The 16,248-nt window shown below is 32.9% G+C and overlaps 1 protein-coding gene across 1 annotated transcript; it reads right to left on the bottom strand.

Annotated features, from left to right (window-relative positions):
- Positions 1 to 4,044: 4,044 nt before the first annotated feature.
- LOC110023968 (vesicle-associated protein 1-1-like) lies at positions 4,045 to 16,213 on the bottom strand. Its single transcript, XM_020723646.1, has 8 exons — positions 15,949 to 16,213; positions 15,756 to 15,826; positions 15,587 to 15,668; positions 15,381 to 15,496; positions 15,102 to 15,272; positions 14,764 to 14,808; positions 10,623 to 10,700; positions 4,045 to 4,399 (listed from the first exon to the last, which is right to left on the bottom strand). Exons 1-8 carry the CDS (start codon positions 15,998 to 16,000, stop codon positions 4,292 to 4,294), a joined length of 723 nt encoding a protein of 240 aa, XP_020579305.1. The 5' UTR covers positions 16,001 to 16,213; the 3' UTR covers positions 4,045 to 4,291.
- Positions 16,214 to 16,248: the final 35 nt, after the last annotated feature.

Raw genomic sequence — 16,248 nt, forward strand, 5'->3', positions numbered from 1 at the left:
TTTGTTGGTGATCCACATCGCCCAATGAATGTGATATTTTCATTATTCGACACATGCATCCACATGTATTTCATCGATTGCTCTAATAAAATTTTATTAAAACTAATAAGGGTATAAAAAATAATGTATTTAATTGACTTCTAGAATTAATGTATAAAAAGAATTACCTTGAAAGATAATATAAATCACGGGTCATGTGCAATCTCTATGGAAGTCCTTTCAAATGTTGGGTTGTCTGGCATGATAACTTTTGATGATAAACTGGCTAGAGCATTCAAATCAATTGAAAAGTATCTACTGATTGTTTCTGATGAGTGTTAAAATTGCTTCATGATCTCTCATATATTCATTATGTGATAAAATGTAAAGGGTTATTGCTAACACCTCTTTGGAATTCATCTTGGAGGAGCCATGAAGTCCATGATTCCTGTGTAGTTCATCCAAGATATCGATGAATATGGATGGTGTCATACATAACATATTAATGAATCTCGTTGGGTGCCCTAAAAGCATCTCTCTAACCCATTAATCACCAAAGTATGAATATGTCATGCAAGGAGATCAAGCTATGTATAAGTTTTTGTACTCATACATCAAACAAACTGTAACTACAATTCATCTTTTGCATCTCTCTCTATGTGCGTCCATCTTATTCACTGAACATTGAGCCACGACATGTAAGATTCAATATAATTAGCTTCTTTCAAAACATTACCCAAACAAACAAAAATAATAAATAAACTTGAAAAAAGCAAAATAACAAAGTGCTCGAAGAAAAACAGATATCCAAAGTAGCATTACTAGTGTCAAAGTTAAAAATAAATATCCAAACAACATAAACAGTTTCCAAAAAAAATAAATATAAATTGTCTAACAAGTAGAAATGACCCTCAAGTGTCACTGTTCTCATGAAAATAATGTAAATAATTACCCTATGGTGAAGAATCATTTTCATGAAGAATTCTCTCTGAGTCGGGTCTTCAAGCAACTTCATAGAGAATAAATACAATGACATATCCTCATAAATTTCTAGAGTTGCTTCTAGAATTCACATAACTTATTGAATTGAAGTTGCTTGTGAAGTATCAGGGTCATTAATGCATGAAAAAACTAACTGTAATATTTGATTTCTAATAAAAATAACACTTTTTCTCAACCCTTGGATGCTTAGAACGACTGGAAAATTCAACTTCATTAACGTTAGGTTGGAGGCTTCATTTGAACTAGAAGTTAGCTCGACATCCACATGCTCGGCTATGCCAACAAACCATGTCTCGCTAGGCGTCATTGCATGGCCGCTCATGGCAAAGACTCCACGAAACATATAAGCTAACCTTTCTTTAAGCTCGAGGATGAAACCTTTCAACTTAAACTTTTTATCATTTGGAACCACCTATAAAATAATGGATTATTCATTTGTTGATGTAATTGAAGAAGTTTATAATTGGTAAGAGAATTCATGCAACATAAATTCTCACATCTAATCTCTCGGCCCACCATTCTTTGGAAACATCTATAATTCGCTTTATAGGGTCCCAATCCAAGCCAGTGGAACCACATTTCAACTCTTTCCATATTTTTCAGTTCTTCTTTGATTGATCACATTTATTTTTCAATTTTATCTGGTCATATTCCCTTCATGTGTGTTCCTTGAACTTCATTATATTTTGTTAACCCTTATTATTAAAATAGGTAGTTGGTTTATTTCCTAATGCCAAGATCGTATTAAAATAGGTAGTTGGTTTATTTCCTAATGCCACCTCTTTAAGACAAAGATCATGGTTTATTTCCTAATGCCAAGATCGCAAAAGATAAGTTTGGCATATTGATCCTACATGGCAGACGAACTAGTTTCATTTGTCTTTACCATGATGATACTAACAAGAAAAATCACTAAGCAACATAAATGCAAAGCAGATGAAAAATAAAATGTCAAAAAAGCCATATCTTGAAAAACCAACTAAAGTGAAACATCGTAGCAAACCACGAACACCAACGTCGCCACTAATAACACCACCAACATCACGACTAACAACAATCCCATAAACAACCATGACACAACATCACCACAAACACCATCACCACCATGACACCGAAGAACCACCCCAAGCATCTACACACACCACAATTTCCACCACATCACACCATCACCAACACACCATAACTACCACTACAGCCCATAAACCACAACATAATGAGAAATAGAGCAACACAACCATACCATTTCCACCACACCACAATCATCACAGCAACAATACCACACCTTACCACCACTGCAACCCATAAATGACACCAACACCATAATGTGAAAGAGAACAATGCGCTCACAATGCGCCCAAACAACTTCCCCCATACCATCACCACCACACCATAAACACCACTACAACTCATAAACCACAACATATGAGAAAGAGAGCAACACCACCACACCACCGCTATAAGTTATCAGGTCCTTACGTTAGTTTAGAAAAGGTGATCACCATCCTCTATCAAATCACAAATCACAAATCACATTAGACAAGATAACCTCAAACTAAAGTAACATTCACAAACTGAATTGGGTAAAGACACCAACAACCTGAAATCATCGTAGGCAAAGAGAACCCAAAAATCATAAAAGAATAAGGACATTCCAAATCATTTTCTTCCAACCGCAAACCCCATACAAATTCCCCAAAAAAAAATGAATCTTGTTCGTCCAAAAACAATATGCAAACAATAAAAAGATCAAAAACCAAGTTCCCGACAAACACACAAAGAAAACGAAATAGGGAACTTCTGAATCCATCTATTTCAACAAAGTACCGCAGAGAGCAAAAAAACCACAAACCACAAATCCAACCGCAAACCCCATACAAATTCCCCAAAAAAAATGAATCTTGTTCGTCCAAAAACAATATGCAAACAATAAAAAGATCAAAAACCAAGTTCCCGACAAACACACAAAGAAAACGAAATAGCGAACTTCTGAATCCATCTATTTCAACAAAGTACTGCAAAGAGCAAAAAAACCACAAACCACAAATCAGAAAAAAAAACAAAAAACAACAAATCGAGAAGCACAAAAGGACCTCATACCAAAAACCGCAATAACAAAATGACCGCATACCACAAACCGTGACAACAAACCAAAAATAAACCTCGATGGAAGTATGGAAGGAGATACCAGAGATAGTAGGAGAGCAGAGAAGAAGTGAACACCGACAATCCCTTGCCAAGGAATGAAGAAAAGCAAGGGAAGAAAATAAACACTAGGCAACGTCATCGCTCAAGAGAATAGGCAAATAGAGGCAATCAGGTAATCACAAACCAAGTGAAACGCTAATCATAGGGACCTCATAAGTTATGGAGATTACGCCGCATTTTTAATTTCCAAATGCTGGAATCATCGTTTTCAAAACAAGTCGCAGCAAATAAGCTGCACCAAACAAAGCCTAAGTTAATCAATCAGGTAATCACAAACCAAGTGAAACGCTAATCGTGGGGACCTCATAACTTATGGAGATTACGCCGCATTTTTAATTTCCAAAAGCTGGAATCATCGTTTTCAAAACAAGTCGTAGCAAATAAACTGCACCAAACAAAGCCTAAGTTAAAAATTGAGCTAAATAAGATCAAATATGAATGAAGTACTCAAACAGAACAAAAAACTAAATTCCTGATAGCCACAAGAAAAATTACTTATTAAAAGAGAGGAATAAAACAGCACAAAATAAATTCCCACAGCTATATTTTATAGGAAAAATTACATACATACCTCAATTCTTATGTAAGTACATATCTAACACTACTATCATTTATAACACTTCCGTTTGAGGAACCTATAAATGAAAATGTGTATCTCACTTCTTTTTTATATGATAAGAAAATAAACATTTCATTGCCATGCATGTAAAAACAGTAAAGTTTAGCCGTTATATATGTAAATACATAAGAATTATGTGGTATGTATGTAAATGTCCCTTTTTTATAAGCAGAAAACCACTTAAAAAATAACCAATTATGATTTCATAGCAACTATCTTTTAACTCAACCACAAATGTCTCAATGAAAGGATAACAAAAACTGACACAAACAGCTCAATCTTTGACTCAGTACTAAAGATCAATAGAAAGTAAGAAAAAAAATTAAGAAGCTGTGGAATTGGAACAATACATAATTGGTTTGCTCTGTGGACTCTTTTGCAAATAATAAATCTGAGTCAAGGCGCTCTAAAATCTACAACACATTAAATATTTTGTTCAGAAATGAGTCAGCTCCTTTCTTGTTTGGGTACTTTCTTTGTTGAGAGCTATGACTTGAAGAGATAGCCGAGAATAATGCCCAAAAGAGCTATGGCCAGCACAACAATGAAGGAGAAGCCGCCCTGCTTTTTGCTCAGTTCTCTCTTCAATAGCTCCTGCACAAATAATTCATGGGTGACTTGAGATTGGTGGGAGAGAGGAGAAAAAAGGTTGGGAAAATTTGCATATATACCACTCAATTCCTATGGATTTACATAATGAAAAACTAAACAAAACATTGATTTTTACATATATATATATATATATATATATATATATATCACGTTGCATATGCATGAAAAGTCATATTTCAATTTTTAAAAGTTAAAATAGTGGTACTTTTATGTGATATGAAAAATTTGGATGATATAAATGTAAAAAGTAGGGTGTCGGTGTTAGATATGTAAATATATAGGAATTGGTTGGTATGTATGTAAATGCCCCAATGATTTGGAAAATTTCATATATAACACCGGATTCCTATGGATTTACAATATTCTAACACTTAATCTTGAATTTTTACATATATGCTACCTTAACTATACAAGAAAATGTGTATTTCACTTTCTAAAAGTTAAAATAGTGGTATGTATTTTATGTGATATTAAAGATTTAGGTGAAATAAATGTAAAAGTAAAGTTGGGCGTGAGATATGTAAGTACATTGGATTTGGGTGGTGGTATGTATGTAAATGCACCAAAAGATTGTGGAAATGGGGGAAATTTTTTGGATTGAGTGCTACTCAAACAATACTCATTAGGAGTAATATATACAACAACAACAACAACAACAACAACAACAACAAGTCCCACTAAGTCGGGTCGGCTACATGAATAATTTTTATGGATTGCGTCCTATTGAAAAATAGGGGTAATATATATATTGTTAGAATAAAACTTAAGATGATCTCTTATTGATGCAAAGAGGAGTATAAATACCCAATACAGAATGTACTAGTAAAGAAACAAAATAAAGACAGAATAAAGAAATAAAGGAAATAAAGTAACACCAAATAAAATAATCAATATATATATATATATAGATACACACACAATATTCACTAGGAGTGTGATTTTACAAAATGTATACAATAGTCAAAATTTTAATCGAAAAATCATAGTTTTGAGTGATATATGATTCATATAAACAAAATCATACGATTTTTATATTAATGTTAAAGTTTTTTATAAAAGCTCTTATAGCCCATTTGGCATCACTTTCGTTGCCTATTTTTGTTTTTATTTTTAAAAATTAAATCAACTTATCTTTAAAAAATTCAAAACATCTAAAAAGTATTTTGAATCTTTTTAAACAAGGAGATTTACGTACATATCACACAATTGTTATGTTTTTACATATCTAACATATAAACATTCTTATTTAGATGCATACCACTCAAATCTTCAACATAACATAAAAAATAACACAATCACCATCTTTTTCAAAGTGAACTACACCTTTTTATGCAAAGGTTCATGAAGCTCAGGTATTATAAGTGTAAATATCGAACTTTGGGTGTTAGATATATAACTGCATAAGAATCGTGTGGTATGTTTATGAATTTACATACATACCACACAATTCTATTGAATTTATATAAAAAACAAAAGTGATCCCAAACGGACCTTAATATTTGATGCAAATGCCTAGCACAACTGGTGAATTTTTGTGACAGTTCCTGATATATCTATTCTAGAAACGTGAATCTGGACTGATTATTTTTGTTGAAATAAAGAATCAATGCGTGAAAGAATGCTCACTTTCCTTGAAATGCAAAGCAAATCTAACAAGAAGGAGATATAACTGCAGAATAAGTAGATTATGTTATTAAAGCTCAACAAAAGCCAACCGCTTATTGGGTAATTTCATACCATTATGATTCCTATTTTTTTCCACGTCAACCAGGCACCACACTTCTTTTTCCACCCGCTCTTCTATATTTTAATTTTTTGCATAACACATACAAAGAAGTCCGCAATGTAGAGAAAATAATAGGATGTGCATTAATTATTCTGATAAAAAAATCGAACCGAACCCAACATGATTGATTGTTTTGGTTTGGTTGATGAAATGACAGTTCAAGTTCTGGTTTTAGATTAAATGTCATTTGGGTTATGGTTACTTGTTCGGATTAGAAATAACTTTAATTAAACCAAAAACCCAAATTACATGGTAGTTAAATCAGATCCATCAACCAATTAGCTTAACAAAAGCGTCAAACAAACCATCCAAACTTACAAAATACACACCCCACTATCAGGATTTTGAAATCCATCTCTGAACTATTTATGGAGAGCTGGTTTAGTCCCAAACTATCTAAAATACCCAATTTAGTTCATTCGCTCCTCAAATATGATACAAAATAATTCATTGACTCCTCAAATTTGTTCCAAAATAATATAAGATAAAGAACACTTTGGATCATATTTAGCGAGACAATGGACTAAATTAATCTGTTATTTAACTTTTTTATTAAATAAATAATTATTATCTAACAGAGTTATGAGAGATTTAACATTTTGGCCAACAAAACATTGCTATGAAATCATAAAGAATGGGAAGACATCAACTGATTTGAAGATAATAGTAATTAAGGAAAAAAAAGTTTGCAAAAAAGTAGTTATCACTTAAGATTGGCACAATTTATGGGAGAATATAATAGAACATAGGCAAAAAAAAACTCAAAAATATCATCTTCATTGATCTTTTCCTACAATTTAGGCTAACTTATCAAAACTAGTAACTAGCAAATAATTAATAGTAATCAAATTTCAAATCCAACAGAATTATAAGAAATATAATCAAATTTTGTTCTACTAGTTATGTCATTTATTTTTAAATGTTCCCTTCATTGTTAACTATTCAAGCATTTCAAAGATACCTTATAAAACTATATCAATGCAAATAAAATACACAAAATATCTTACTTCGAAAAAAACTTGTAAGCATATCCATAATTACTACAAAAAGATACAAACCTAATATTAATCCTTTTTTAAGATAAATTGCCCCTCGTTAATGCCTATAAATAAATTATATTAGCACTAAACTATGCCAATTTATGATAAATGAAGACCAATATGTATATCATTTTGTTGTCCATCAAACCTTTTCATTAACTATCATACAGAACAAAAAAACTTCATAATAGATCTTCCTCCAATAAAATCAATTTGATGCCTTGAAAGCAACGTGATTTTTTAAGCTTATGTTCTGATGTCCTCGTCCATAACTTGACTGTATGGTTCTTAACTTGTGATTTCTCAATAAATAGTAATTACTACAATCATCAACATTATCTATCTAGCTTTACACGAAACTACTACTCGAATTATTTGATATATTCTACATCTTCAAAATTTCATCAAAAAATTTAAAAAGTTCTCCAAATTAACCATAGTTCTCCAAATCTCATCGGATATTCATCTGAATAAACGATTTTACTATTACGCTTCTTCTTCGCATCTTAAACATCACTATTTTTGGATCAATTTGAGTAACTTCATGGTTCTGCTCGTTTTTCTCTTAATAAAAAAAAACCTTGATCACTCAATAAACAATTGATTAAGAAGCATTTTAATCATTTTCTATCTCTCCACTTTATACATTTAACATGAAAAAAGTTATCATCTCCCAATAAACATCAAAGTGTCCATATATCTATTGAACAATTGGCTACCATTTTTTACAATTATGGTTAAATGAATCTGCTTGATCTTTAACTGATACATGATTTATACCAGCCCCTGGTTTGAATTTCATAATATAATAACAAGGAATGGGAAAAGGTTAGGGCTCAGAGGTTCCTATCACATCATTCTACCCTTAATGTTGGTCAATAATAAGTTAACAAACTTGTTTGTTAAATCTTCCCATTACCTTGGAAATAAAGCTAAAGAGAGGATATTTTTCATTGTTAACTATATCAATCACTATCATCATCATTGTGTCATTGGCCTAATGCCAACTATTTGGGGCCAGCTAAAAGAGTCCTCATTTCACATTTCTCCCTATCCAAAGTTGAGCAAAGTATTGAACCTATTTACGTACATATATTTTGCATATTTTCTATCAAAGTTACCTTCAACCTAACCCATTTGCTTCATAATCCTTCAACAATAATTTTATTTGCCATCTTCTTTGCGCATTTTTTTCCTTTTGTTGCACATGATCATTAGTTTTATCCCAACTATTTGAGGTTAGTGTTAATCTTCATTTTGGCAGTCGCTTATACTGAATGTTGTCTGTGATGTTAAATATATTCTCTGTAAATTATTTTGAACTCCCGTCCATTAATCTTAGGCCTATCTCTTTTCTGTTTGGTTTTAATACTTCTATTAAAGCACTATTAAAAAAAATCCTCTTTTTTTTTTGCATATGTTGATTCCCAATAGCCTTAAAACACAGCTTTCAAAGTCTGAACAAACTTTTGCAAAAACCAAAGATCGGCCAAACAAAGCCTCAGAGACATTAACTTCAATATTTTTTAATGATCTTTGGAACAGATGCTAATAAAACATCAATACTATAAAATCTCTCATTTTAACATGAAGACTGCCCATAAAACCTTTAAATGATCATACTCCATAAACTAAGCTAAGGCACTCTTAATGGATTTCTCAATTTGCTAAAACCATTAATGTTCCTTCACAAAGATGTTTGGAGTACATAAACTATGTAACATGAGAACACCCCAAAACCACAAAGATTGAAAAGCTAACCAATGTTGAAATTGTGGAACGGATTTAGATAACAAAACACGACTCATAAAAGGAATAAATTAAATAATAATTCATGCCTTAGACAATTGGACTAATTCCTGCGTGATAATTATCATATGTTACATGTTCAATAAGGATGACAGCACTACAACATTCCACGGTCTAATTGTTGTAGAAACTATTCTCTCCACAGAAAACCAAGCGAACTTTGCCCATTTAAATTTGGCCAAAATAAGTTTGTTAGAACTAAAATGTTCAGCTTTCTATGACCAATAAGGCTTACAAAATAAAAAAGGGACAAATGCATAAATACAACTCAATTTCTATGTATTTACATATCTAACACCTTAGCATCAATTTTTACTAATATGCCACCGCATATGCATTAAAAGTTAAAATAATGATATTTTTATATGATAGTTTTATAAATGTAAAAAGTAAAGTTGAATTAATAGATAAGTAAATACATAGGGATTGGGTGGTGTGTACGTAAATTCCCCAAATAAATAACCTTCACAAATCATCTGCTATTTCACGTTCGTATTGCAACACAACCTCCAAATCACAAAATTACATAACCACAAGGTCGACAAATAAAGCACAAAACACGTGCAATTAGAGTATTTGGCTACAACCGAAAAACTAAACCAAACCAATTTTTGTTTGGATGATTTGGTTTGATATTAAAATTAGTGGTTCAAACATTGGATTTGATTAGTGAAATTTTTGGTGGTTAGTTTTGGGATCAGTTTAAGAATCACAATTATGGATAAAGACAAAAAACAGATTAAATAATAAAAAATTAAAATCCATTTTGTAATTCACATTTTTTATTATGTTTGTCTTCTTCATTCAATTCATGAAAAACAATTGTTTCTCTAATTATATATTTTAAATTATGCTTATTTTTTATCAGTTGTGTAACAAAAAACTGCATAATATGTATAAATTGTATAAATAATTTCAAATTTTAGCTAGTTTTGGTTTAACCAAAATCAAACCGAACAACAATTTACCGAAACAAACAAACAAAATTATTGTTCGGTTTGGTTGTGTAATGCATTTTGTTTGGTCGTTTGGTTCAAATTTTTAGACATCCAAAACTAATTGGTTTGGCAAATTTGTCATCCAAACTTGTCCAGAACCAACCAAATAAAGGCCCCTACATGCAACAGATTTAGACATCCAAAACTAATTGGTTTGGCAAATTTGTCATCCAAACTTGTCCAGAACCGACCAAACACACACCCCTACATGCAACAGCAAAGCCACTGGCTCCACAAGGACATCAAAACAGAGTGAAAGATAAAAAAAAATGGAGGAAAAGAGCAGTAACATTATAAAATAAAAAATAAAAAAATGGAAGCAGAACATTCAGCAATGATTGAAGAGGATATATAGCATTCTGCAAAAATTTTCAGCCACTTATTCGATGCGGAATCAAAGATACCAAGAAAATGTTAAACTAAACAACTAGACAAATCAGGATATTCCAAAATAGCATGTTATACAGAGAGGACAAACATAACACAGAATATAGCCTAGCATAATATTCATTGAATTTGCTAATCAGCTTTGAAACAGAACACAGAATATTCTTAATGGTTGGCAGTATTACCAATTCCTGTCGGAGCTTAGCGTTCTGTTGAACGGCAAGGTTCTTCTCATCAGTCAACTTTGATAGTAAATCCGATGCCTGTAGAAACAAAGGAGTATTGAATCTAAAATGTAGAGAAAGAAAATCTTAAAAAAAAAAAGCCATTAAAATAAGGAATTCTTTTCATAATTTAATTACCTCTGTTCACTTTCAGAAAGCAGGAAGTAAAATAATATAATGCATTAAATTAAATCTCTTCACCTATTCTTTGGAAAGAGTTTCGATGATGATATCTAGTGTTTAGTGGAATCAAAAGCAAGAGAGCGTTTTAGGCACAGGTGAAGTTTTGAATGTCAAACCACATAAAAATCCCATTATGTCAAATTAGCTACATAGCGTTTTGGGTTTACTTTCTTGCGCATTTATGTGGTGATCGTTTTGTTACATGCTATTGTTATCTTGGGCAGAGTAAATAAAATTATGTGTTCCAAATTTAATTACTCTTACATATAACATAGATATATTTGCATCACGATCATTAACTTTGTATGGAGAATTCTTGTGCGGCATTGGTGCTTTATAAACTAATATTATCTTAACTAATGTGATCGGGTAGATCAGTAACACCTGTTACTTGTTAAATACTCACACATACAGCTCAATTATGTATCTTCCATTATGTATTTAAAGGTTAAAAGTTCTAGAAAAAATACAAACCCTCTATAATGCAAGGAAAAGGTTCTGTGCATCTGGTGAGTGTTTCATTCAATGGATTACAATTTACAAATAATGAAGAGTCGACAGAAAATAATGGAAATGAAGTGAAAATAAATCTCACTTATCATTTATCTCCTTCTCTTATATTTATTCAACTTCTATTGTCTTCCATGTCTCTCCTACTATCCTAGAAAGACTAGCGAGCAAAGATCAAAAGAAAAGTGTTGACTAGGGGTGTAAACAAGTCGAGCGGAGCTCGAGTTAGAATAAATGGTTCGATCTAGAATGGCAAGCTCGAACTTGGCTCCCAATGATGACAGTAGACTCGCAAACTTGAGCCAAAAATCAAATTATCATGAGCTGGCCGGAGAAGGCATCGATGGATAGAGAATAATGAAAATGTCACTGCAGCTCGCCAAAGAAGGTACCAACGTGACCATCAACTGACTAGTTGAGCCAGCTCACAAGCCAACAGGCCGAACCTAGACACGCTAGAACTCGAGCTCATTTAATAAATGAGCTAAACTTTGAGCTCGAGCTAACAAGATCAAATTTAAGCTTGAGCACGTGGCTCAATAAGCTTGGCTCGCAATTTCGTTAATGAGTCGAGCTCGAGCCGGCTAGGCTCACTTACAGTGGAATAAGACATTGCATCTCCCTCCCTCCCTCCCTCTTGAGCTTCTTCCTCATCCTCTCCTTCTCTCTACATATTTCACCAAAACCGAGGAGTTTTAGAAAAGCAGATAAGAGAATGTTGAATATTGAAAAGTACCCAACAATTCATCCCTTAGTTCGTACGGAGTTTTAGAAAAGCAGAGAAGAGAATGTTAAATATTGAAAAGTGGGACCCAACAATTCATCCTTTAGTTCGTACCAATTATCACAACCACAAAATGTTTACTTTCTCAACCTCAGAGTCCCCATTTCCGCTTTTCTCATTTTTTCACATCCAACTCAACCTTCCCTTGTTTATTTATTCCATCAAACAGAATATGGGTAAGAGAAAAAGACAGTGGAAGTACAAAGTTCCCCTAAAAAAATTTTAAAATCCTAATTACAAGACCAGAAATGTTTAAGTGTTCTAACACTTGATCTAAAGTTTGCCACCTAATTAAACTTCAAAAGCATAAGCAGTGACAATGGTATTTCATGCTACAGTATGTCACAATTGTCCAATTCCCTCCATCCATAATCAAATTTCTATAATGCAGATTTCGTTCGCTGCTCTAGGCAGAAATTAAAAAGGATGAAGATTTACACATATACCACTCAATTCCTATGTATTTACATATATAACGCCTAAACTTTAATTTTTACATATACACCACCTAATCCATGCATGAAAAGGTGTATTTCATTTTTTGAGAGTTACAAGGGTGGTATTTTTTATGTGATATAAAACATTTGGGTGGTACACATATATAAAACAAAGTTTAGCTATTAGATATGTAAATACATAGAAATTGAGTGGTATATATGAAAATGCCCCTAAAAAAAAGTGACAAATATTCTATCTATAGCACAAACATGAACAACAATGACAATTTGGACATAAACTATTGATATTTTCAAAAGCATACAACTTCCAAACTCACCAGGAAATTAATTAGTTTAAATGGATTGAAAGATTTATTTGATGATAAGGCATGTAAAACGGACACCAAATGGTCTAGAAAAAGGGGTAAACATGCAGCGTCCACCAAAACAAATTGAAGAATTGCTAATAACAATACTTAAATTTAAACAGAAATAGTAAAAAAAGCAACATAAAGCAATAACAGTGAGGACCAAGAATGATAATATTATTTTAGTAATACGGTATTGATAGTTCCAAATTTAGAAGATAGAGTTGGATGACGTAATTATTCTTCAATAATTATCTTTATCTAATGCCGTACTACGCTATAAATTTTCCAAAATGATCTTCAGTAAGAGAAAGTTAAGCAAAATTATCATAAATACATCAGTCCAAATAAGAAAGCACTCAGTAAATGTTGTGCAACAAAACTCAAAAAAAAGTTATGATAAAAATGAAATATATATATATAGATATATATAGATATATATATAATGATGTCAAATAACATGGTAATTCTTTTTGTTAGCATGGAAAAGTAAAGGTTTCTATCATGAATATCTTGATCTTCTCAAGGAAATGTATGATGAACCTATTACTGGTTCAGGAAAAGTAGTATTAACGTGACAAAAAACCCAATAAAAATAGCATTCAATATAAATCATAGATATTCTTAACTTAATTTTTTCATATATGTAATGTTGTTACATACTACTTCTGGATGGAAAAATTCTGATCTTTCAAAGTAAATTTAAAGATAGAATAATGGAGGGAATTTTTGGATGATGAAAAACTCGAGTATCACTAAGGTGTAAAATATTATGAATAGTTTTATTGGGTCCAAAGAATGTATTGGTTCATTAATACGTAAAAAACATAACCACTAATCAAAGTTTGATGATTAAATGGAGAGGTTCCTTTATTGTGTCCCCACTCCAAACTTTTGACCACCAATTTATAGACTTTGGGGTGGGGTGTCATTTGCTTAACCTAAAAAGTAAATAAAGGTAAGAGGCATTAATGCTCAGGGAGCTCAAGTTCAAAGCTCAACACTTGCAATTTGGCCTTGAGAACTCTGCCCTCTGCAGTAAGAACTCGGTCCTTACAACCCGCCCTTTAGAACTCCACTATTTGGAATTCGGCTCTTGGAACTTGACCTTTGGAACTCGGTCCTTCGATCTCGGCCTTTGAAACTTAGCAAACTCAGCACTTGGAATTCAACCTATGGAACTCAGCCAATTCGGCCCTTGGAACTCGACCTGTGGAACTCATCCTATGGGACTCGGCCAACTCAGCCATTAGAACCATACAAACACAGTAGGTCAGTTCAGCAAGCTACTTTAGAGTTAGGGGTATACAAAAGTATACAAACAAACTTTGTTGGGGCATTGTCATATTGCATAGGAAGAACGACTTAGAATAGCATTAAAACAATAATTTAAAAGGGATGCCGTCGCATAACCCCTCATCTAACTTGTAAATTCCTTATAGTGTCAAAAGAACCAAAGTTCTGTGCTTGGCTTCCAATGAAAAGACCAAATGACAATCCTGAAGACTTTGGTCATGTATCAAAATCAAATAAATATAAAAAAGAAAATGCATGTTTCAAATGCAAAATTATCCAACTTCGATTCATATTGGGACTATAATGTAACTAGCAAGCTAATACAAAGTATTTCAAAGCCTCTTTAAGTAAAGGAAGGCTTCCATTGAATTCCTACAACATGGGAAAAAAAAGGCATTACAGTTAAAATTAAAAGGCATAAGCACCATTTTAATGATGCTAAAATTAAAATAGCACTAAAATCATGAAGGTTGCCCCTAATTACATTATTTTAAGTTTTTAATATGAGAGGACTCAGAACCCACCTCAGAAGATCTTTCTTTTGGCTCAAAACCTGCTGTTCTTGTCGTCTGAGCAAAAAATTATGTCAGTAACCGGATTTTTCTACTGAAAAAAAAAGGAAGATTTACATACCAATTCTTATGTTTTTACATATCTAACGCCTAAACTTTAATTTCTACACATATGGCACCTTACCTACGAATAAAAAGGTGTATTTCACTTTTTAAAACTTAAAATAGTGGTATTTTTATGTGATATAAAAGATTTGGATGATATAAAGGTAAAAAGTAAAGTTTAAGTGTTAGATATGTAATTGCATGGGAATTAGATGGTACGCATGTAAAAACCCAATAGCGAATACATTAACAGCAGCAAATTCCGAGGATGTAATGTGTCCATTATCTGACACAGACGGCCTAGGCGATGAACCCTCCTCGGATCCCTCTGGAACTGGCGAGGGAGGTTGAGGTGGTGAAACATAGACTACACGCAGTTTAACCTCGTCCACAATGTGGCCTGAATCTTTAGAGAACTAAACAAGAAAACATCCAATAAAACAGCCCAAATTGTAACCAAAGAGTGATTAATTGAAAAAAAAATGCACAGTAGGAGTACTGTAATCTTCCGTCAAAAAAAGTACCATTTCTGCAGTAATGTCTTTCAAAGCGGCACCTTGATTCACGATGACGCTCTGAACAAGAAACTTATCCTTGCTTTGCATGTCCGAAGGAGCTTCCCGCTGCGCCTGCATAGTAACTAACGCACAACAAGCATATTCTTATACAGAAAATAAGGAAGGAACAAACAATAACTTGTATCAGCTATGGGACAGAAATCAGAAATCACCAACAACATCGCATGTGGATCGAGGCAATACAATCCCAGTGTTAGGCCTCACACAGTACTTTTTCGGACTGGTAGTCTTGACCTGAATCATGAACACGCAAAGCTCTAATTTTTATCCCCGTCTTCTAGGGCACGTCATAAAGAAGCGATGTAACCGATTAAAACCTACCTTGAATGCTATATAATCATTGGTTTTGTTTGTTAAATGGAGAGAACACGAGATCTGTTTCTTTAGCTCGACTTCTCGGATCAAAAAAACGTAAAAATCAAGTCAGAAGATTAAAAAATCTTAACAGCCGAAAGAGATCGGACAGAATTTCACGACAAATTCGCATAAATGGAATAAAAGACATGAAACTCACAGGGAAATTGAAGCTCCAGCGGCTCAATTCCAAGCAAGTCCGTCGCGCTCATGTCGAGATCGAGTAACTCCCAACCGCGAAATAGAATGAAAAAAATGCAGCAGAAACAAAGAAGGAAATTTGTTGAAGCACGGAAGAGGAGAGGGAAAAGGTGCCAGTAGAAGAAAAAATTAAACTCCCACTGCAGCAATTTGGGATTTCGAGAGAGTGGAGAGGCTCCGGAGCAACAAGGAAAGTGGCTTAAACTCCCGGATACCTTCTGTAGAATATTCGAATTATTTATTTATTGGGTTCTTGGTT

This window comes from Phalaenopsis equestris, unplaced genomic scaffold (genome assembly GCF_001263595.1).
Source record: "Phalaenopsis equestris unplaced genomic scaffold, ASM126359v1 Scaffold000237, whole genome shotgun sequence".
Lineage (NCBI taxonomy): Eukaryota > Viridiplantae > Streptophyta > Magnoliopsida > Asparagales > Orchidaceae > Phalaenopsis > Phalaenopsis equestris.